Genomic DNA, 24,542 nt, shown 5'->3' with positions numbered 1-24,542 from the left:
TTCAATTTTTTAAAAATAATAATTTTTTTGAAAGAAAAAATAATAATTAATATTAAACTGATATATTCATGTTTCAAAAATAAAATGCCAAAATCAATTTATGCCAAATTCAATTTGAATAAATATTCAATTTGAATAAATTAAATTTGGCATCTTAAAATTGAACATAACAATTAGGATGCCAAAACAACTTTGAGTCAACGTGTTCCTTAGCTTTGTTTATATAATATAGTTTAGATCTATAACCTTCACAAACTTTCGACGTGGGACTAACTATTTATATTTGTTCTAAATTTGTTTGACAAAGCAAATGTGCAACCAAGGTCTTTGCATGCTTATTTGGAAGACAAAATCCAGACCCTCACAGCAATTTGTCTGCCTCAATGTTTATGAAATTCATGTATTATTAGTTAGGCATCATCAAAACATTCTGTTACAAGGAACTACTAGATTTCCATCGTAACTCATGATACATGGATGAACTTAGTATGTTGCAATCACACAAGGGAGAACATGAGAACTCAAGTAACATGAAAGAAATTAGACTATTGTAAAATTGTGATTGATAAACACATACAGAAGTTGATGAATAAAGGACTTCAAAAATGTGAGCAATAATGTTGTTAATGCAACAGATGGCCAAGGCATATCTTTGCATATCTTATTGATTGAGTCTACTAAAGATACAAACTTTATGTTAAAAATGTGGATATCTTTGAATTTCTTAACATGTCCTTCAGTGCAAGTTAGCATCACATTTAATTTAAGAGAAATTCTTTACTTAATTGCAAAGAACATGGAATTCACTCATGTAATACAAACGAAAGGATCTTTCCTTAAATACCCCTTTCATAAAGAAAGTTTGTGCATTATGTATATACAATTACCTGTTTATTTTAGTCCAATTGTTTTTTTAATCTTTGATTCAATGATGTTGATTGCTATGTTTTAAAGCCATTTGTAATTTATTGAATCTGGTGTGATCAATGGTTGGATAAATGTGAAGTTGCTTTGTTTTTCTTTGAATTCATATAGTCACAATTTCACGCATTATTGCCGTTGTTGGATAGAGATATAATGGTGCAAAAAACAAACAAATAATGACGCTACGTTGAGTTGGAATCTGAACCGTCCAATCTTAATTCAAATTAAGTGTTAGGCATAATAAAATACTTTGTTAAGATTCACTACTAGAAATGTTGCAATTAGCCAGGGAATTATGCCAGGAGCAGGAAGCCCTGGTAAATTTGCCAGGAGCATGACCCTCGCATAAACCCTGGCTACATTTGCCAGGAGCAACTTGTCATAACCCCTGGGAAATTGAAAGGGCCCACACATAATGATTCTTTTCTCTCATTTTTCTAGTGGTCACATGGACCACATAACCTTTCCCTTGTCTCTCTCTCTCTCTCTCTCTCTCTCTCTCTCTCTCTCTCTCTCTCGTCAGACTCCCCTTCCCCCTTCTAATTCATTTTTCATTTTTACTCTCTCTCTCTCTCTCTCCTCTATTGAAATAAGAACAAAGCCTCCTCCATTAAACCACCACCACCCTCATCTTTCCGGTGCTGTTTCGGCTGCCGTTTTCACCAATCGAACAAAGTAATACCATTTTCTTCATCTCCTCGACGAGAGCTTTCTATTGGTCCAATTAGTTTCACCAAAAGAGAAACTTTTCGCGTCACCCATTTTTCTCCCGCCGCCGTGCTGTCATCAACAGCCACCGCGCCGGAGTTGCAGCTTCATTGTTGTATTCTCTTTGTTCATGGTAAGCCACCTCTTCTTTAACATACTCACTTAATTCTTTAATTTATCTTTTTTGTTGATTGAAGGTCAAACTTTATTCTCCTTGTTTAAGTTGAGAAATCTTTTATTTTGATATAGATTGAACTACCTTGTTGTTAATTTCATCTTCATGCTCAATTTGTACACTTAAAAGCAAAAAGCCTGAATTTGTATTGAACCCTAATTTTCCTCCCTCTTTCAAATACGAATTTTTGCATTAAATTGTGTTGATATTGATCATAAATATTGTTTCAGTGGTTTTAATTATGTTTTTCTTGTAGAAAGTTCTAAGCCACATTTTCGAAAGAAAACTCTAAACTATTTCTCGGTTGAAGTGTGATTTTTGTAGTAGTGTTGACATAAATGTTATAATTGTTTAAATTCAGTTTGATTGCATTTTTAACCTTCCTGTGTATTCTGTTATGTGTTGTCTTCTTCCTCCTCCTTTCATGTAAGTTTCGGTGATCAAAATTGTTTGAATCTGTTCTATGCGTTATCATTTCTCATTTAGCGTAACGGATTTGATGCGGTGAAGTTCGATTTGATTCTGATTGGAGTTACGTTTTTTTGTTGATTTTTAGGTCTGAGTTCAGAGAAATGTTCAAGAAGGATAATCCTAGCAATAAATCTGTTATTGTGGTGTGTTTTGTTATCTAATGTTATTGTTCTTGAGTATTTTTGTGAAATTTGAACGTTGTTTGAGTTTTCTTATGTGATTTTCTGTGAATTTCAATTAGGTTTGGCAAAGCTAGTGGAAAATAATGGAAATCAATGCTTGATGCTGCGAGTAATTTGGGTCTGTTTCATTGGAATTTTTTTTATATAAATACTAAATCGTGTTTTTTGATTTTAATATCAATTTATGATTATGTGTTTAGATTTTGATAATTGGTAAGATTTAGAGTAAATTTAGGAAACAATATTGGATGCTTTCTAATTGCAGCAATATATCATCTTGTTCTTCATGTATATGAATTGTATTGAGTTGATACATGTTCTATGTACATTGTGATAATTATAGGACTCCTTGAACTGTGCAAATGACTTGTTCAATTATCAAGTTCTTTGGAAAACTGTTCTGAAGATATGAAGTTTGTTCGCGTTAATGATGATAAAACTGGTGCGGCATTTGACCTTGTTGTCCCAAAGGTATGACCAATTGTTACTGCTTGTGTGTGGATTGTTTACAATGTGGCACAACTTTGTACGTCATTCTTGAGTGTTGAAGTTTTGAAAAATCATTGCAGGTCGAAGCTATTGATACCGTGAAATCGTTTGCAGTTTCAATGCAGGTACTTGTTAATATCTGAAGTCTAGGAATGACATAGGAAGCATTGAAAGCTATTTTGTCCAATACGTATAGATTACCCAATTTGTTGCTCTGTGCCAAATGTCAAGAATGCATGGTTTATCTTGTCAGGAAAGTTGGGCCAGATGATTTCAAAGAGCAGGACGCTGTTCAGGTGAGTATTTCTTCTAATTCTTTTTTGAATTGACTCAAATTATATAGTGTGATTTGTGATTTGTAATATATCTTAATGATTGCCAAATAATTATGCAATGATTTCTTATTGTGCTAATTTTTCTTGTAACATTTGAAGGTGGTGGAATCTCTAATATCACTTGATGGAAAATTGAGCAATACAGAATACTTGACAAAATGTATCATTTTAAAGGTATATTTTGAAATCAATGATAGGCCATTTACCATTATAACGCTAGTTGAAACTTAACATTGCTGACTGAATGAATATTGTGCAGGCTTTGGATCAAATCTGTCAATGCCCAAAAGTGAGTGTTGACAAATTTATAGATAAAATTATGCCAATGTTGATTGCATGCGCTCAGCCGCTTCTTGACTTAACAGGCGAGGAGACCAATGATGATAGGTTTGCCATTATATTTTAATGACACTAAAAGAGATACAACTTTCATCATTGTGCAAGCTCTGACTCAAGTGCTGAAGACGGTATTTGGTTATCGTTCTTCTTAATTTATCAGTTTATACATGTAGGAAACTGATTTCTTGCCAATGTGAAACACATGCAAGAAACTGATAGGGATTTGTCTACATTAATATTGAGGTTAATTGTTTCAGTACTATCAAGATTCAGGATTCTACACCACTGATTAATAATATTTGCAGTTCTAATTTTTTTTGAGTTTTACTTGAACTCAACATTAAATTTTCACCCCTTTCTCCACACTTTTCATGCTATACTTTTGCTTGAAATTTTCACCTAATGGGTTAAAATTGATTCTTGGATGCACAAATGATTTTCTAAAACATAGCATTCAGTTGCACAAATCTCTCTCTAAAACATAGCATTTGGCCAACTGTTTAATTATTTTTCGAAAAAAAAATTAAAATGTTTTTTAAAATTATTTTAATTATTAAATTTTAATATTTTAATTTTTTAAACAAATAAAAAACATTTTTTTAAAAAAAATTCGTACACAATTTGCCAGGGGTTAACCCCTCGCAATGTCCCTGGCATGTTTTTTATTTTTAGTTTAATTACTTCTATAAGTTTTTTTAATTTTTTATTATATAACTTTTTTTAATGAGTCCAAAAATAAAATGTCCATGGTCCAAAATTTTTCAAGTCAAGTGTCAACTTTCACATTCCTCTTTTAAAATTCACCATTAAACACCATTCAAATCACCATCAAAATCCATTAAACCACTTTTCCATTCTCATCAACCTCCTCACCTATAAATAGAGCCCTCATTCCACACTTCAAAACACACCAAAAGTTCTCTTGAGTTGTCAAAGAACTTTTCTCTCTTCTCCCTCATTTAGCTTGTGTTGACGAGCTATTCTTTTCTTCTTCCTCTTTTTCTGTCCCTTCGGAATTTTGTCCCTTCGGTAATTTTGTCCCTTCGGTTGTCCCTTTCTTTCTTTTTTTTTTTATATTTTTATTTCTTTTTAGCATTTTAGCATTCTATTTTATTTCTATTTAGCATTTTAATTATTGTCATTTATTTTCCAGCAATTAGAATGTATTTAGGTCCAATGTAAATATAAATGAGAAAAGTGTGCGTGCGTGTGTGTCTTTTATTTCTTTACCGCTTTTATAAATCGAAAAATACAAAAAAAATAGATTAGGTTAGGAGATTTTGTGGTGATCCAATGTCACTACAAAATTCTCACGCTTTTATTTTTATTGCTACGTTAGTTTATTTTATGTTCTATTCAATATTCAAAAACAACAAAAACATTCAAATAATCAAAAATCAGAAAAATATTTTCATAATAAACCTTGATTTTCAATTAAGTGATCGTTCTTTTTATTTTCTTTCTTAATCAAATATCAAATCAATTTTAATCATACCTTGAGTCCATTTTTCTTTTAAATTAAAAAATACAAACCAAATCTTATTTGCCACTTGGCTTTTTATTTTAAAACTTTTTTCAAAACTAATAAAAAACACACAACCAATCAAACGTCAATTTCTACCCCGAACTACGAGGTTTTGATCCCTCACGGGTACGTAGGCAGAGGACACTCGTCCTTCCAAATCAATAAAATGTAGATAATTAGGTCTTCCTTTTTTAATCATTTCAAAGTTTCATTTTAAAAAAAAAAAGGCAAGCAAGTTTATAGCACAAAAAGTTAAATAAAATCAAGAGGTTCTCGTAGAGTACTACGAATATTTAGGGTGCTAATACCTTCCCTAAATATAACCAACCCCCGGACCCCCCAATTTAAATAAATTTTTTCAAAGTCGTGAAATAAAAAGTGAGTCAAAATCTAATCAAATAGCCTTGATCTCCAAAAAATGACGCGACAATTGAAAAATGTTTAACTCAAATCGTTCGTCAGCAGAACTTTCTAAGTTAGTTGTTGATGCTTTCATAGCTCAACGAATTTCATTTGTCAATGCAATGTCAGCACCCTGTGAAGCTACCGACGCAAATGTTAATCAAGTTGTTGTTACCGTCACTAGAATCGGACATATGTTCTTGAATTAAGAGTTGGTTTCAGAGGTTCTTGCTTCCTGAAAGATATATTGAACGTGGTTTTACATATTTGAGTTTAATGTTTTACTGGAAGTTACGCAAATGTTAATCAACAATTATCAGAAGAGAATGTTTGTAAACTGTAAGTATGTAAAGGGTTACTTGATGATAAAGAAGATTGTTGTTTAACATGGCTGCTAACAAGAAGATTGTTGTTTTAGGATTTGCATTCAAACCGGTTATAGAAGGCAAAGACCGGCTATTGACGTGTGTAAAGGGTTACTTGATGATAAAGCATGTTTGAGTATATTCGATCCAATTCACTTGCAGCCAACAATTACTTAAAATGAGAAGAATGTAAGTATGGTTTGGGGTACTTATGAGGCAACAAAAGATTTAGATGGTGTGTTGGTATACCAACTGAGTAGTTTACATTGATGATCTGAGAAAGCAATCATTGTGATAAGCCACTTCGTTCATGGCTCAAAGATATGCATGATGCGGTATAAAACTTCAATACTTCATAGTTTTAACTCAAAATTTGAGGCTTAAAGTTTCATTCAATTTTATTAATTTTTTTCAATCAATTTTTTTCTTTCCCTTCATTCAGCACAATAGTCACGTCAACTATCACTATTTTTACCATAAGTACTACCTATGTTACTCCCCAAAGATCAAAGATGATTGTTCCCCATATATGAACGTATAAATAAAGTAATTATTCAAAAGAAATTACAGGGTGTTTGGAGAAGTCATTGAAATTGTATGCAAAAGTTTAGGCTATTCGATAAAAGTGTAAAATATAGAAATAAACAAACTTCAATAACATTGTTGCTTTGGCCGAGTGGTTAAGGCGTGTGCCTGCTAAGTACATGGGGTTTCCCCGCGAGAGTTCGAATCTCTCAGGTGACGTTTTTAAATCATTTTTGTTTTTGTTCACCAAAAATATAAAAATAAACTAACTCAACTTATAATAAGTTATTACTACTATGTGGGAGGAGTGGAAATCTACACAGGACCATCATGAATTCATGACAGAGAAAATTCGTGACAGGACCATCGTTAGTATCTTGAAATAGCGCATTGCAGCGTGGAACCGGGACCAACTTCCCATCTACGAGCCCAGTCTTGTGATGTAGTAAAACAATGTCGCGCCAAAAACCTTTTCTTCAGCACTGATGTTGAAAAGATTATCTATGAAACTGACACAATGTTTGTATTATCAACACGCCGACTAAAACTCGTGGTCTTGGGGTTGGAAAAGCATCAGAATTAACATACTAGAAGAGCGCAGCTCGGAAATATTGTTGTAGAGAATTCAACTTTTCCTGTCAAAAATGCCGAAGCTATAGAGAAAAGGGTTCAAATTCCGTAATATCCTGAATTCCTTGCTGATGGAACTGCAATTCATGACCTTTTCAATCCTTACTGAGTTCTCATTGGAGATAGAGATGCCCCGGAAGGTGAAAAAGCGATTCAAACTCTGCAAAAAGTTATTCTCAGTGGATTCTTGAGGGAAAAATATTTGGTTAGTCAAAATTTATAAGTTAGCTGCTAATGTTCTCTTAGCTCAGAATTTCATCTGTCAATGCAATGTCAGCACTTTGCGAAGCTACAGACGCAAATTATAACTAAGTTTCCTATGTTGTTGGTGCTTACAAAAGAATAGGACAGAAGTTCTTGAATGAGAGTGTTGGTTTTGGTGGTTCTTAATTGCTTTCTGAAAGATATATTGAACAGGGTTTACATTTGTGAGTGTAATGGTTTACCATAAGTTGCTGAATACTTGAAACAAGTTATCAAGTTTAACGACTATCGGAAGAGTCAGTTCGTGAACCATGTTATTGCATCGATGTTTATCACAGTTGCTAATAAAAAGTAAGCTGTTTTAGGATTTGAATTCAAGAAAAATGCGGTGATACAAGAGAGAAGCAGTCTATTGAAGTGTGTATGGATGAATCTATATGATTGGGACCATCCTATGCATTTGCAGTCACTAGTCCTTCAAATAAGAAGAATGTCAGTGTGGCCGAATCATCTTTTCAGAGAGATCTATATCCATCAAGATTTGAGCATTATGGCCAAATCATCAATAGCCAAAGGGGTTCTTATGCTAGAAGCTATCTCAAACAAGGTTTTTTATACACTTGAGGGAGATTACATATTTTCTCCTTGTAATCAGCCCTTGCATATGCGACAAATAGTTTATAGTTTACATCAAGAGTAAAAAAACGGAGAGGAGATTGAATCTCTATAGTTTGCATCTGTAACAAAATAGTTTATCAGCCCTTGCGCTATACTAAATGTCATTCACTTATATTTTCTTACTCCTAAGCATCTTTGTCTTCCTTGTATTTACTTACGTTAAAACGAAAAACAAAATAGTAAGTAATTGTTCAGATTTTGGGGCTCTGCCTATATAAATAAATAGGATAAACTTGCATCAGTACCTTTTTCTTTATCTCTATTAATTCGACATTTCCTCTAATTTTTATATCTGACAAAAATGTTTTTGTTTCAAATCTCCTCTCTGTTTCACTCAAGATGAAAATGTTTTTTTTTTTTTAATATAGAAATGATCTCTATATAGTACTCCCTCCGTTCTAAATTATATGTCATTCTAGCAATTTCTGTTAATTTGGTAAATGCCTCATTGTCTTATTACTCAAAGTACTTGGCTATATATAGCCATATTACAAGGCTTGTGCTACAAGTAACACCTTATAACACTCCTTACAAACACTCCCCTAATCTGAATGTGGCCAAAACTTCACTGATACATAGTTGTATTTACTCATACATTTGAGCGCCACTGTGCATAGGTTAGGAAAGGAAAAATTATGAAGATTTGTTGTATTGGTGACGGATATCTTGGGGGTCCACAATGACAGTCATTGCCTTGAAGTGTCCATCCACTGAAGTAGCAGTCGTCGATATCTCGTAATCGAGCATTGCACCGTGGAACAACGATCAACTTCCAATCTATGAGCCCTGTCTTGATGATGCTGTAAAGCAATGTCGCGGCAAGAACTTTTCTTCAACTCTGATGTTAAAAAACATGTATGTGAGCTTACATAGTGTTTGTATATGTCAATACACCGACAAAAACTCGCGGTCTCGGGCCTGGAAAAGCAGCAGATTTGACGTATTGGGAGAGCGCTGCTCGGGTGATTGCAGATGTGTCAAGTCGGACAAAATTGTTGTAGAGAAATCAACCGTGCCTGTTAAAACTGCTGAGGCTATAGAGAAAAATGCAAAAGGTATCAAATTTCAGATTCTGTGAAATCCTGAATTTCTTGCTGAATGAACTGCAATTTAAGACCTTTTCAATCTAGACAGAGTTCTCATTGGAGTCAGAGAAACCTCAAAAGGTGAAAAAGTGATTCAAACATTGAAAAAAGTCTATTCTCAATGGATTCACTCATTTGCAAAGTTTATGAAATGATTTAGCCAAAAATGTGATGGTGTCAACCTTTTCTAGCCCATTTTTAAGCATACTCTAGCCAAGTAAACTAGTTTGGTAAATAAGCTCTATTTTCATGTATATTCAAAATTATGCGCTATAATGAATAATGGCTAAAGCTATAATAGTTTTCAAATGCTAAAAACCCTAAAACCCATAATGAGATTGATTTTGATTTGAATAAAAGTTTGTAGGTCTTTAGTTATTTTATGTTTCTTGCGTCCTAAGTTATTCAAAAAAATTATCTTTACTCAATGTTGCTGATTGTTTTGTTTTGAAGCCCTATGGAAAGAAAAAAAACCCCGCTTAAAACACAAGTTATATATATTGACAGTGGAGTTACTATCCCCATCCCCATACCTGAAAAGGGAAGAAATATTTCTTTTGATACTATCCCCATACTTACATCACGCACACATAGACAAGGGAAGCTGCAATACAAGAAACCACGCATGTCAAAAAAAAAAACACATATCGAGAAACATGTCAAAAAACCACGCATGGACATATCAAGAAACACTTATACACATGAATGAAAGAAAAAAAAACACATACACAATGGATTTGCATCAAATCGAAGCAAACATATATAGGCAATAGAGTGAAGGAACCTATAGAAAATTAAAATAGGAGTACAAAGGTAATATTTCAATCAATAAGTTCCATTCCATACACCCTAAATAGGGGTGAATGAAAAATTGAACGATTGGATAGCATATGTCGCCACAAGAACCTTTTCTTCAGCACCTATGTTGAAAAACATGACTACTAGGCTGACATAGTGTTTGTATCTGTCAAAACAGCTGATTTAACGTATTGGGCCGATGTCTCTAATTCTGACAAAATTGTGGTTGAGAAACCAACTGTTCCTGTCAAAACTATAGAGAAAATTATGACACAATGCAAAGGTTATCAAATTTCATATTCTGTCATATCCTGATTCCTTGCTGAAGGAACTACAACTCAAGACCTTTTCAATCCGGACTCAGTTCTCATTGAGGCAGAGAAACCCCGGAGGGCGAAAAAGCGTTTCAAACATTGAAAAAGTGTATTCTCAATGGATTCCTCAAGCAAGAATATTAACAACAAATATTTGGTCAGCAGAATTTTCATAGCTTAGAGAATTTCAACTGTGAATGCAATGTCAGCACTTTGTGAAGCTACCGGCGCAAATGTTAACCAAGTTTCCTACGCTGTTGGTACCGACATAAAAATTGAACCAAAGTTCAAATCTGGCTTCCAAAAAGATACATTGAACCTGGTTACATGTCGAAATTTCAAATACAGGAATTAATCAGTGTCATGAACTTGACAAATAAACATCGTGTCAAAAACAGCCACATTTTCAACTGAGATTTTCTGCATTAAACATACAAAAAACTCATTTAAAACGATCACAAACAACACCAATTTAAATAGGCGGATTTTCTACCTATTTTTCTACATATAAACGTACCAATTCTCATCAAACAAGGATCAATTAGCTTAGGAAGGATCGAGTTTAAAAGTATAACTTAGTAAAAAAAAAAATTATATGATGTATCCAAAGTTAATATGTATCCAAAATTATAAGAAATTTAAGAGATATATGAAAGATTAGTTCCTCGAGGTATGCTTGAGTATGACGAGACTAAAAAAGATTTTTGAATAATTAAGAAAGAAAACATGAAACACAGGGACGAAGTCAGAAAATTAGTTTAGAGAGACCAAGTTTAAGAGTATAACATAGTAAAGAAAACACAATTTTTTATACACATAGATAATGTACACAAGAAATTTAAGATTTTATGTGATATATCCAAAGTTAATATGTATCTAAAATTATAAGAAATTTCAAACATAAGAAAAATGTTTCCGGTCTGCAAGCATAAACTACCTAAGTATATTTTTCACCATCTTTTTTACTATATGTGTTACCCCAACTCTATAATACTACCTATGTCCCTAATTATAGGGCCCTTTTGAAAAAATAACGGGAATTAAGAAAATTGAAAGTGGTAATAAATTTGTTTCTAATTGCTATTGTTTTTACAATTTTATGCTTTGAGAGGGTTAATGTATGTTTTCAACATAATATTTAATGCTGATATAAGAAAAAATATAAAATAAATAGGGGTGTGTTGGTAAAAAAATTAATTAATGTATTTGAAAATACCAAAGGAGTTCATAAAAAGAGATAAAAAAAAAAAATTCAAAAGGATCCTGTATATTTAGGGACGAAGGTAGTATTGTCATTTCTAATTCTATCTTACCTAGTTTTACCACACATCTAAAACATGTTAATCTTCACTACGCTATTTTATTCTCGTGTTGATTATTCATATTTGCTTGTTAAGAAAAAATAGTTTACCAATTTTGCTAATTAATCTTCAAAGTGATTTACAAATAATCGAAAAGTGTAGTTTACAAAGTTGATGCTCCCTTCATTTCAAAATACATATCGTATTTTTGCAATATACACTATTCACATAACTTACTTTGACATGTATAAAGTGGTTAACTATGATATATATTTTTAAACAAAGGGAGTATTAAACTAGTTTTTTAGTATTTTCTTTGAATGTACCTAAAACTATTTATTAAAACTATTTAAGACCATTTTCTAAGGAATTGTTTGATTTCAACTATACATTTAAAAAAACTACGCAGTATTGGAATGTTTGATTCCTTTAAATAAATGGATGTAGCCATTTTTAAAGGATTACCAAATACAATCCAATACCAAGTAATCTTTCCTCTCATAACATAAGAATGAGAAATGATAAAAAAAATGATAAATGAGGTGACATGCTCTACACTTAATTTATAAGGCACTATACCTCTGTAAGCTGCTGAAATGTCCGATGTGGGACAGGTGACTGCTCTTTGTATGTTTGTCAAATGCGTGTAATATATATTTTTTATTTCTTTTGGGTCAAAACATATTGTTTTTCTAACGTAAAGTAAATACAACTGATAGACAATTGTGACAAATAGAAAATAAAATTAACAATTATGGTTTGTTTGGTAAGGCCAATAAACTAGCCGATACGGTATGAGTTATAACTTATAAGTATCCATACATAGCAGTTTGTTTGTTTGTACATAACGTAAATCCTAATAGAATGAAGTTCTAAATAAAGGTTTGCTACCACTATCTGTGTTGCTGAAATCTTTGTTCAGATGAACATTCCAAGTTAGCAGCTAATGCTTTCTTAGCTCAAAGAATTTCATCTGTCAATGCAATTGTTAACCAAGTTTCCTAGGCTGTTGGTACTGATAGAAGAATCGGATCGAATTTCTTCAATCCAAGTGTCGGTTTTGGTGGTTCTTGCTTCGAAGAAGATATATTGAACTTGGTTTACATTTGTGAGTATAATAATGGTTTATTCAATGGGTAAGCCACTTGATCCACGGCATAAAGATATGCCTACTATGCCTTAAAACATTACTTCATTTATTTTGAATTCAAAAGTTGAGGCTTAAAGATTGATTCGTTATGTTTAATGACAAGATACTTTTTTTTCTCATAAAGACTATCTTTTTTTGTATTTAATTGACATTTTACTTTTCAATTTTATGATAAATACTACTTTTTTTTTTTGAGGGAATAAATACTACTTTCTGTTGCAAGGAACTAGAATATTGCCATACATGCAGAATATGAGAAACAACAATGTAGAAAGCTTACATGAGCGCGGCTAGGATAATGGCCGATATTCCCAAGTCCGATAATATTGTCGTAGATAAATCAACTGTTTCTGTCAAAACTGCTGAAGCTATAGAGAAAAAATCTTGACAACAAAATTTCGGTCAGCAGTATTTTCTAAGTTAACTGCTAATACTTTCTTAGCTCAAAGAATTTCATCTGTCAATGCAATGTCGGCACTTCACGAAGCTACTGGAGGAAATGTTAACCAAGTTTCGTACGCTGTTGGTACTGACGCAAGAATCAGACCAAAGGTCTTCAATGCAAGCGTTGGTTTCGGCGGGATCTACGATGCAAAACATATCTCATTTGTCGAAGGTACTCTTTCCTTTCCTTTCTATGGCACTTCAGTAGAAGAACATAGTAGCGTTTGAATGATGTTCGTGGTAAAGTACACTAAAATTCTTTCTGTATAAAAGTGAACATTGAATTTATAATGACTGCATATAAAAGCTTGTACTAGATTAGGAATAATACTTTAGGACAAAACAAAAACAAACTACCTGAGATTGGTTTCATTGTTTATTCAATTGGTAAGCCACTTGATTCATGTCTTAAAGATATGTCGGATGTGGCCTAAAACATTACTTCATTTTCTTTAGTAAAAAAAATTGAGGCTTCAAGTTTTGATTCAATTTTCTTTTTCTTTCACAATTTTACTTGAAATTTTGTACTTTCCCTAAGTGGTTGATATAAATGAGTGTAAATTATGGGAAATTCGGATGCACTATGGTTTGGCTGTTCTTAATTGAGTCACCACGAGAGACTCTTTCATTAATATTTTGTTATTTAATTAACATGTTATTATCAAATATTGGTGGATACTTTGCACCAATGATATGTTTAAAAAAATATATTGGTGAATGTTTTTTAACCATCAATCCAAATATAACATTAACGATTCATTTGGTACTACAAATGTATAGTGTCAAGAGTCACTTTTGACATCTTTTTGTATTGAAGAGGTTATGACTGAAGATGAAGCTCTGATGAAAGACGAAGTTCTAACGTAAGATGATGTTGATATTGAAGATGGGGGTTGAGAGAAAGAGAGGAGGGTTGAAGCCAAAGAAGAAAAAGAAAATTCAATATATAAATTTTTTTGTTTCATAATTCATACTTTTAATTTAATTTAATTTCATCTTAAGATAAGTGACAATGATGTTTTTTTTTTTGTTACAGGGATTAACCAATCAAAATAATATTACAATGAAAGCTTGAAAATTAATGTAGACTAAATAATATTTTAGTTTTCAACTACATCCACTTATTATTTTTTATTTTAAACAGAGTACCTATTAATGTATTAAAAAATCAATAAAAAAAATAACTAATCTAAAAAATAACTAATCTACATTAATTAATTACTAATTTAAATTACATTTAAGGAAGACTAATCTTAAAAATTAGTATTAAACTAGATTATTTAAGTTTTTTGATGAAAACCCACAAATATAATTAATTAATTTAAATATAAATTAACTTAAATTACATTTGCAGACTTTTCCCAAAAAACATAAATTATTTTTGACTTTTGTCAAAAATATAACTAAAATAAAATAAAACTAATGTGGAGATCATCACTGTAAAAAGTGCTCCAAGCTGGTTTCCAAAACTTTAGTTGTTCAACTTATTTATAAGAAAGTTTACCTCTAGAGCTTCAAAAGATTCCGATGTGGGACTACCAATTGTTCAACTTATGTTTGGCAAAGCACATGTGTATAGAGTGAATAAGCTTGATCCGATACACTTCAACACCACTGTGGATAGGTTAGGAAAAATGGTGATCATTTGTGTTGGATATGTAGGGGGGTCCAACATTGGTAGTCATTGCATTTAAGTTCCCATCCATTGAAGTCAACGTCGCTGATAACTCAAATCGTGTATTTCAGCGTGGAACTACGATCAACTTCCTATCTATGATCCCGATCTTGATGATGTATTAAAGCAATGTCGCTATAGGAAATTTTTCTTTAGCACTAACTGATGTTGAAAAACATGTTTATGAATCTGACATAGGTTTTTTATCCGTCAACACGCTGACAATAACTCGTGGTCTTGGTGCTGGCAGCACCGCAGATTTGACGTGTTTGAAGAGCGTGGCTCGGATGATATATCGCCGATGTCCCAAAATCTGACAAAATTGATGTAGAGAAATCAAATGTTCCTGTCAAAAATGTAGCTATAGAGAAAAGGATCAAATTCTGTCAAATCCTGAATTCCTAGCTGAAGGAACTGCAATTCAATGAAGCTGACATAGTGTTTTTATCCATCAATACCATGTCAACAATTTGTGAACTACCGACGCAAATGTCAAACCAAAGTTCTTGAATGCAAGCGTTGGTTTCAGCGGTTCTTGCTTCCAGAAAGATATCCCTGGTTTCCATTTGAGAGTGTAATGGTTTACCTGAAGTTGTTGAATATTTGACAAAGGTTATCAAGATCAATGACTCTTACAAGAGTCGGTTTGTGAACTGTGTTGTTGCATCGATATTCAACGCAGTTGATAACTAAAAGGTAGTTGTTTTAGGATTTGCATTCAAGAAAGATACCAGTGATACAAGGGAGACGCCATCTATTTATGTGCTTAAAGGGTTACTCGGTGATAAAGCACAATTGAATATATTCGATCGATCCACAGGTTACCGAGGATCAAATACAAAGGATTTGTGGATGAATAAATTTGATTGCATCCATCCTATTCATTGCAGCCAACGATTCCTTCAAATGACAAGAATGAGAGTGTGGTGAAATAAGCCACAAATTAAACATTGAAAAAATGTGACCTATCCTTTTGTTTGGTTGTCGTAAAGGGTTGAAATGTGATGAAATGGACCAAATTACTTCAAGAATGGTACATTGTTGGGTGGCTCGATTTTTTTGATTTTTTTTTTTGGCTTTTAGGTTGATATTATGAGGGAAGTTTCTTATAAGCATGTCTCAATTTATATAATTCGAAAGAATGAAAGGTTACTAATAATAATAATAATCGGATTAAGAAATACTTTTAGGATTTTATAATAATAATAATAATAATCGGATTCCCTCAAAAAAAATAAAAATAATCAGATTATAAAACCAACGACATAAATCTAATTCAATTTTTTAAAAATAATAATTTTTTTGAAAGAAAAAATAATAATTAATATTAAACTGATATATTCATGTTTCAAAAATAAAATGCCAAAATCAATTTATGCCAAATTCAATTTGAATAAATATTCAATTTGAATAAATTAAATTTGGCATCTTAAAATTGAACATAACAATTAGGATGCCAAAACAACTTTGAGTCAACGTGTTCCTTAGCTTTGTTTATATAATATAGTTTAGATCTATAACCTTCACAAACTTTCGACGTGGGACTAACTATTTATATTTGTTCTAAATTTGTTTGACAAAGCAAATGTGCAACCAAGGTCTTTGCATGCTTATTTGGAAGACAAAATCCAGACCCTCACAGCAATTTGTCTGCCTCAATGTTTATGAAATTCATGTATTATTAGTTAGGCATCATCAAAACATTCTGTTACAAGGAACTACTAGATTTCCATCGTAACTCATGATACATGGATGAACTTAGTATGTTGCAATCACACAAGGGAGAACATGAGAACTCAAGTAACATGAAAGAAATTAGACTATTGTAAAATTGTGATTGATAAACACATACAGAAGTTGATGAATAAAGGACTTCAAAAATGTGAGCAATAATGTTGTTAATGCAACAGATGGCCAAGGCATATCTTTGCATATCTTATTGATTGAGTCTACTAAAGATACAAACTTTATGTTAAAAATGTGGATATCTTTGAATTTCTTAACATGTCCTTCAGTGCAAGTTAGCATCACATTTAATTTAAGAGAAATTCTTTACTTAATTGCAAAGAACATGGAATTCACTCATGTAATACAAACGAAAGGATCTTTCCTTAAATACCCCTTTCATAAAGAAAGTTTGTGCATTATGTATATACAATTACCTGTTTATTTTAGTCCAATTGTTTTTTTAATCTTTGATTCAATGATGTTGATTGCTATGTTTTAAAGCCATTTGTAATTTATTGAATCTGGTGTGATCAATGGTTGGATAAATGTGAAGTTGCTTTGTTTTTCTTTGAATTCATATAGTCACAATTTCACGCATTATTGCCGTTGTTGGATAGAGATATAATGGTGCAAAAAACAAACAAATAATGACGCTACGTTGAGTTGGAATCTGAACCGTCCAATCTTAATTCAAATTAAGTGTTAGGCATAATAAAATACTTTGTTAAGATTCACTACTAGAAATGTTGCAATTAGCCAGGGAATTATGCCAGGAGCAGGAAGCCCTGGTAAATTTGCCAGGAGCATGACCCTCGCATAAACCCTGGCTACATTTGCCAGGAGCAACTTGTCATAACCCCTGGGAAATTGAAAGGGCCCACACATAATGATTCTTTTCTCTCATTTTTCTAGTGGTCACATGGACCACATAACCTTTCCCTTGTCTCTCTCTCTCTCTCTCTCTCTCTCTCGTCAGACTCCCCTTCCCCCTTCTAATTCATTTTTCATTTTTACTCTCTCTCTCTCTCTCCTCTATTGAAATAAGAACAAAGCCTCCTCCATTAAACCACCACCACCCTCATCTTTCCGGTGCTGTTTCGGCTGCCGTTTTCACCAATCGAACAAAGTAATACCATTTTCTTCATCTCCTCGACGAGAGCTTTCTATTGGTCCAATTAGTTTCACCAAAAGAGAAACTTTTCGCGTCACCCATTTTTCTCCCGCCGCCGTGCTGTCATCAACAGCCACCGCGCCGGAGTTGCAGCTTCATTGTTGTATTCTCTTTGTTCATGGTAAGCCACCTCTTCTTTAACATACTCACTTAATTCTTTAATTTATCTTTTTTGTTGATTGAAGGTCAAACTTTATTCTCCTTGTTTAAGTTGAGAAATCTTTTATTTTGATATAGATTGAACTACCTTGTTGTTAATTTCATCTTCATGCTCAATTTGTACACTTAAAAGCAAAAAGCCTGAATTTGTATTGAACCCTAATTTTCCTCCCTCTTTCAAATACGAATTTTTGCATTAAATTGTGTTGATATTGATCATAAATATTGTTTCAGTGGTTTTAATTATGTTTTTCTTGTAGAAAGTTCTAAGCCACATTTTCGAAAGAAAACTCTAAACTATTTCTCGGTTGAAGTGTGATTTTTGTAGTAGTGTTGACATAAATGTTATAATTGTTTAAATTCAGTTTGATTGCATTTTTAACCTTCCTGTGTATTCTGTTATGTGTTGTCTTCTTCCTCCTCCTTTCATGTAAGTTTCGGTGATCAAAATTGTTTGAATCTGTTCTATGCGTTATCATTTCTCATTTAGCGTAACGGATTTGATGCGGTGAAGTTCGATTTGATTCTGATTGGAGTTACGTTTTTTTGTTGATTTTTAGGTCTGAGTTCAGAGAAATGTTCAAGAAGGATAATCCTAGCAATAAATCTGTTATTGTGGTGTGTTTTGTTATCTAATGTTATTGTTCTTGAGTATTTTTGTGAAATTTGAACGTTGTTTGAGTTTTCTTATGTGATTTTCTGTGAATTTCAATTAGGTTTGGCAAAGCTAGTGGAAAATAATGGAAATCAATGCTTGATGCTGCGAGTAATTTGGGTCTGTTTCATTGGAATTTTTTTTATATAAATACTAAATCGTGTTTTTTGATTTTAATATCAATTTATGATTATGTGTTTAGATTTTGATAATTGGTAAGATTTAGAGTAAATTTAGGAAACAATATTGGATGCTTTCTAATTGCAGCAATATATCATCTTGTTCTTCATGTATATGAATTGTATTGAGTTGATACATGTTCTATGTACATTGTGATAATTATAGGACTCCTTGAACTGTGCAAATGACTTGTTCAATTATCAAGTTCTTTGGAAAACTGTTCTGAAGATATGAAGTTTGTTCGCGTTAATGATGATAAAACTGGTGCGGCATTTGACCTTGTTGTCCCAAAGGTATGACCAATTGTTACTGCTTGTGTGTGGATTGTTTACAATGTGGCACAACTTTGTACGTCATTCTTGAGTGTTGAAGTTTTGAAAAATCATTGCAGGTCGAAGCTATTGATACCGTGAAATCGTTTGCAGTTTCAATGCAGGTACTTGTTAATATCTGAAGTCTAGGAATGACATAGGAAGCATTGAAAGCTATTTTGTCCAATACGTATAGATTACCCAATTTGTTGCTCTGTGCCAAATGTCAAGAATGCATGGTTTATCTTGTCAGGAAAGTTGGGCCAGATGATTTCAAAGAGCAGGACGCTGTTCAGGTGAGTATTTCTTCTAATTCTTTTTTGAATTGACTCAAATTATATAGTGTGATTTGTGATTTGTAATATATCTTAATGATTGCCAAATAATTATGCAATGATTTCTTATTGTGCTAATTTTTCTTGTAACATTTGAAGGTGGTGGAATCTCTAATATCACTTGATGGAAAATTGAGCAATACAGAATACTTGACAAAATGTATCATTTTAAAGGTATATTTTGAAATCAATGATAGGCCATTTACCATTATAACGCTAGTTGAAACTTAACATCGCTGACTGAATGAATATTGTGCAGGCTTTGGATCAAATCTGTCAATGCCCAAAAGTGAGTGTTGACAAATTTATAGATAAAATTATGCCAATGTTGATTGCATGCGCTCAGCCGCTTCTTGACTTAACAGGCGAGGAGACCAATGATGATAGGTTTGCCATTATATTTTAATGACACTAAAAGAGATACAACTTTCATCATTGTGCAAGCTCTGACTCAAGTGCTGAAGACGGTATTTGGTTATCGTTCTTACTTCTTAATTTATCAGTTTATACATGTAGGAAACTGATTTCTTGCCAATGTGAAACACATGCAAGAAACTGATAGGGATTTGTCTACATTAATATTGAGGTTAATTGTTTCAGTACTATCAAGATTCAGGATTCTACACCACTGATTAATAATATTTGCAGTTCTAATTTTTTTTGAGTTTTACTTGAACTCAACATTAAATTTTCACCCCTTTCTCCACACTTTTCATGCTATACTTTTGCTTGAAATTTTCACCTACTGGGTTAAAATTGATTCTTGGATGCACAAATGATTTTCTAAAACATAGCATTCAGTTGCACAAATCTCTCTCTAAAACATAGCATTTGGCCAACTGTTTAATTATTTTTCGAAAAAAAAATTAAAATGTTTTTTAAAATTATTTTAATTATTAAATTTTAATATTTTAATTTTTTAAACAAATAAAAAACATTTTTTTAAAAAAAATTCGTACACAATTTGCCAGGGGTTAACCCCTCGCAATGTCCCTGGCATGTTTTTTATTTTTAGTTTAATTACTTCTATAAGTTTTTTTAATTTTTTATTATATAACTTTTTTTAATGAGTCCAAAAATAAAATGTCCATGGTCCAAAATTTTTCAAGTCAAGTGTCAACTTTCACATTCCTCTTTTAAAATTCACCATTAAACACCATTCAAATCACCATCAAAATCCATTAAACCACTTTTCCATTCTCATCAACCTCCTCACCTATAAATAGAGCCCTCATTCCACACTTCAAAACACACCAAAAGTTCTCTTGAGTTGTCAAAGAACTTTTCTCTCTTCTCCCTCATTTAGCTTGTGTTGACGAGCTATTCTTTTCTTCTTCCTCTTTTTCTGTCCCTTCGGAATTTTGTCCCTTCGGTAATTTTGTCCCTTCGGTTGTCCCTTTCTTTCTTTTTTTTTTTATATTTTTATTTCTTTTTAGCATTTTAGCATTCTATTTTATTTCTATTTAGCATTTTAATTATTGTCATTTATTTTCCAGCAATTAGAATGTATTTAGGTCCAATGTAAATATAAATGAGAAAAGTGTGCGTGCGTGTGTGTCTTTTATTTCTTTACCGCTTTTATAAATCGAAAAATACAAAAAAAATAGATTAGGTTAGGAGATTTTGTGGTGATCCAATGTCACTACAAAATTCTCACGCTTTTATTTTTATTGCTACGTTAGTTTATTTTATGTTCTATTCAATATTCAAAAACAACAAAAACATTCAAATAATCAAAAATCAGAAAAATATTTTCATAATAAACCTTGATTTTCAATTAAGTGATCGTTCTTTTTATTTTCTTTCTTAATCAAATATCAAATCAATTTTAATCATACCTTGAGTCCATTTTTCTTTTAAATTAAAAAATACAAACCAAATCTTATTTGCCACTTGGCTTTTTATTTTAAAACTTTTTTCAAAACTAATAAAAAACACACAACCAATCAAACGTCAATTTCTACCCCGAACTACGAGGTTTTGATCCCTCACGGGTACGTAGGCAGAGGACACTCGTCCTTCCAAATCAATAAAATGTAGATAATTAGGTCTTCCTTTTTTAATCATTTCAAAGTTTCATTTTAAAAAAAAAAAAGGCAAGCAAGTTTATAGCACAAAAAGTTAAATAAAATCAAGAGGTTCTCGTAGAGTACTACGAATATTTAGGGTGCTAATACCTTCCCTAAATATAACCAACCCCCGGACCCCCCAATTTAAATAAATTTTTTCAAAGTCGTGAAATAAAAAGTGAGTCAAAATCTAATCAAATAGCCTTGATCTCCAAAAAATGACGCGACAATTGAAAAATGTTTAACTCAAATCGTTCGTCAGCAGAACTTTCTAAGTTAGTTGTTGATGCTTTCATAGCTCAACGAATTTCATTTGTCAATGCAATGTCAGCACCCTGTGAAGCTACCGACGCAAATGTTAATCAAGTTGTTGTTACCGTCACTAGAATCGGACATATGTTCTTGAATTAAGAGTTGGTTTCAGAGGTTCTTGCTTCCTGAAAGATATATTGAACGTGGTTTTACATATTTGAGTTTAATGTTTTACTGGAAGTTACGCAAATGTTAATCAACAATTATCAGAAGAGAATGTTTGTAAACTGTAAGTATGTAAAGGGTTACTTGATGATAAAGAAGATTGTTGTTTAACATGGCTGCTAACAAGAAGATTGTTGTTTTAGGATTTGCATTCAAACCGGTTATAGAAGGCAAAGACCGGCTATTGACGTGTGTAAAGGGTTACTTGATGATAAAGCATGTTTGAGTATATTCGATCCAATTCACTTGCAGCCAACAATTACTTAAAATGAGAAGAATGTAAGTATGGTTTGGGGTACTTATGAGGCAACAAAAGATTTAGATGGTGTGTTGGTATACCAACTGAGTAGTTTACATTGATGATCTGAGAAAGCAATCATTGTGATAAGCCACTTCGTTCATGGCTCAAAGATATGCATGATGCGGTATAAAACTTCAATACTTCATAGTTTTAACTCAAAATTTGAGGCTTAAAGTTTCATTCAATTTTATTAATTTTTTTCAATCAATTTTTTTCTTTCCCTTCATTCAGCACAATAGTCACGTCAACTATCACTATTTTTACCATAAGTACTACCTATGTTACTCCCCAAAGATCAAAGATGATTGTTCCCCATATATGAACGTATAAATAAAGTAATTATTCAAAAGAAATTACAGGGTGTTTGGAGAAGTCATTGAAATTGTATGCAAAAGTTTAGGCTATTCGATAAAAGTGTAAAATATAGAAATAAACAAACTTCAATAACATTGTTGCTTTGGCCGAGTGGTTAAGGCGTGTGCCTGCTAAGTACATGGGGTTTCCCCGCGAGAGTTCGAATCTCTCAGGTGACGTTTTTAAATCATTTTTGTTTTTGTTCACCAAAAATATAAAAATAAACTAACTCAACTTATAATAAGTTATTACTACTATGTGGGAGGAGTGGAAATCTACACAGGACCATCATGAATTCATGACAGAGAAAATTCGTGACAGGACCATCGTTAGTATCTTGAAATAGCGCATTGCAGCGTGGAACCGGGACCAACTTCCCATCTACGAGCCCAGTCTTGTGATGTAGTAAAACAATGTCGCGCCAAAAACCTTTTCTTCAGCACTGATGTTGAAAAGATTATCTATGAAACTGACACAATGTTTGTATTATCAACACGCCGACTAAAACTCGTGGTCTTGGGGTTGGAAAAGCATCAGAATTAACATACTAGAAGAGCGCAGCTCGGAAATATTGTTGTAGAGAATTCAACTTTTCCTGTCAAAAATGCCGAAGCTATAGAGAAAAGGGTTCAAATTCCGTAATATCCTGAATTCCTTGCTGATGGAACTGCAATTCATGACCTTTTCAATCCTTACTGAGTTCTCATTGGAGATAGAGATGCCCCGGAAGGTGAAAAAGCGATTCAAACTCTGCAAAAAGTTATTCTCAGTGGATTCTTGAGGGAAAAATATTTGGTTAGTCAAAATTTATAAGTTAGCTGCTAATGTTCTCTTAGCTCAGAATTTCATCTGTCAATGCAATGTCAGCACTTTGCGAAGCTACAGACGCAAATTATAACTAAGTTTCCTATGTTGTTGGTGCTTACAAAAGAATAGGACAGAAGTTCTTGAATGAGAGTGTTGGTTTTGGTGGTTCTTAATTGCTTTCTGAAAGATATATTGAACAGGGTTTACATTTGTGAGTGTAATGGTTTACCATAAGTTGCTGAATACTTGAAACAAGTTATCAAGTTTAACGACTATCGGAAGAGTCAGTTCGTGAACCATGTTATTGCATCGATGTTTATCACAGTTGCTAATAAAAAGTAAGCTGTTTTAGGATTTGAATTCAAGAAAAATGCGGTGATACAAGAGAGAAGCAGTCTATTGAAGTGTGTATGGATGAATCTATATGATTGGGACCATCCTATGCATTTGCAGTCACTAGTCCTTCAAATAAGAAGAATGTCAGTGTGGCCGAATCATCTTTTCAGAGAGATCTATATCCATCAAGATTTGAGCATTATGGCCAAATCATCAATAGCCAAAGGGGTTCTTATGCTAGAAGCTATCTCAAACAAGGTTTTTTATACACTTGAGGGAGATTACATATTTTCTCCTTGTAATCAGCCCTTGCATATGCGACAAATAGTTTATAGTTTACATCAAGAGTAAAAAAACGGAGAGGAGATTGAATCTCTATAGTTTGCATCTGTAACAAAATAGTTTATCAGCCCTTGCGCTATACTAAATGTCATTCACTTATATTTTCTTACTCCTAAGCATCTTTGTCTTCCTTGTATTTACTTACGTTAAAACGAAAAACAAAATAGTAAGTAATTGTTCAGATTTTGGGGCTCTGCCTATATAAATAAATAGGATAAACTTGCATCAGTACCTTTTTCTTTATCTCTATTAATTCGACATTTCCTCTAATTTTTATATCTGACAAAAATGTTTTTGTTTCAAATCTCCTCTCTGTTTCACTCAAGATGAAAATGTTTTTTTTTTTTAATATAGAAATGATCTCTATATAGTACTCCCTCCGTTCTAAATTATATGTCATTCTAGCAATTTCTGTTAATTTGGTAAATGCCTCATTGTCTTATTACTCAAAGTACTTGGCTATATATAGCCATATTACAAGGCTTGTGCTACAAGTAACACCTTATAACACTCCTTACAAACACTCCCCTAATCTGAATGTGGCCAAAACTTCACTGATACATAGTTGTATTTACTCATACATTTGAGCGCCACTGTG

The 24,542-nt window shown here is 32.5% G+C and overlaps 1 protein-coding gene, 1 long non-coding RNA gene, 2 other non-coding genes and 4 pseudogenes across 15 annotated transcripts; all 8 read left to right on the top strand.

Annotated features, from left to right (window-relative positions):
• Nucleotides 1-1,184: 1,184 nt before the first annotated feature.
• Nucleotides 1,185-3,944, top strand: LOC146912669 (uncharacterized). 5 transcript variants are annotated; one of them, XR_015016827.1, is made up of 8 exons: nt 1,185-1,765; nt 2,364-2,421; nt 2,520-2,569; nt 2,804-2,931; nt 3,064-3,245; nt 3,384-3,458; nt 3,544-3,573; nt 3,650-3,944. It is a non-coding gene; the product is annotated as an uncharacterized LOC146912669 (long non-coding RNA). The 5 variants fall into 5 exon arrangements; XR_015016826.1 differs by having other exon boundaries at nt 3,030-3,245; XR_015016825.1 differs by having other exon boundaries at nt 2,520-2,578.
• Nucleotides 3,945-5,937: 1,993 nt separating this feature from the next.
• On the top strand, nt 5,938-7,974 carry LOC146912667 (UDP-glucose 6-dehydrogenase 1-like; annotated as a pseudogene).
• TRNAS-GCU (transfer RNA serine (anticodon GCU)) lies at nt 6,578-6,659 on the top strand. Its single transcript has one exon. It is a non-coding gene; the product is annotated as a tRNA-Ser (tRNA).
• Nucleotides 7,975-8,631: 657 nt separating the features above from the next.
• LOC146912665 (UDP-glucose 6-dehydrogenase 1-like) lies at nt 8,632-15,649 on the top strand (annotated as a pseudogene).
• LOC146912666 (UDP-glucose 6-dehydrogenase 1-like) lies at nt 14,679-15,147 on the top strand (annotated as a pseudogene).
• A 1,529-nt stretch (nt 15,650-17,178) lies between the features above and the next one.
• LOC146912664 (uncharacterized) lies at nt 17,179-19,912 on the top strand. Of its 8 annotated transcripts, XR_015016820.1 has the most exons (9): nt 17,179-17,739; nt 18,338-18,395; nt 18,494-18,552; nt 18,778-18,905; nt 19,004-19,048; nt 19,177-19,219; nt 19,358-19,432; nt 19,518-19,547; nt 19,624-19,912. XR_015016820.1 is itself a non-coding variant. In XM_085722181.1 (8 exons), the coding sequence occupies exons 5-8, from the start codon at nt 19,160-19,162 to the stop codon at nt 19,780-19,782; spliced, it is 324 nt and encodes a 107-aa protein (XP_085578307.1). In that variant the 5' UTR covers nt 17,180-17,739; nt 18,338-18,395; nt 18,494-18,543; nt 18,778-18,905; nt 19,038-19,159; the 3' UTR covers nt 19,783-19,912. The 8 variants fall into 8 exon arrangements, 6 of the variants coding, with proteins under 6 accessions (XP_085578307.1, XP_085578306.1, XP_085578305.1 ...); XM_085722181.1 differs by having other exon boundaries at nt 17,180-17,739; nt 18,494-18,543; nt 19,038-19,219; XM_085722180.1 differs by having other exon boundaries at nt 17,180-17,739; nt 18,494-18,543; nt 19,004-19,219.
• A 2,004-nt stretch (nt 19,913-21,916) lies between these two features.
• Nucleotides 21,917-23,953, top strand: LOC146912662 (UDP-glucose 6-dehydrogenase 1-like; annotated as a pseudogene).
• On the top strand, nt 22,557-22,638 carry TRNAS-GCU (transfer RNA serine (anticodon GCU)). Its single transcript has one exon. It is a non-coding gene; the product is annotated as a tRNA-Ser (tRNA).
• Nucleotides 23,954-24,542: the final 589 nt, after the last annotated feature.

Source organism: Medicago sativa, chromosome 6 (assembly GCF_051527215.1).
Source record: "Medicago sativa cultivar Bolivia chromosome 6, Bolivia_mono, whole genome shotgun sequence".
In the NCBI taxonomy this organism is placed as follows: Eukaryota; Viridiplantae; Streptophyta; class Magnoliopsida; order Fabales; family Fabaceae; genus Medicago; species Medicago sativa.
The sequence above is the reverse complement of the archived record's forward strand: the minus strand, read 5'-3'. Positions and strand labels throughout refer to the sequence as shown.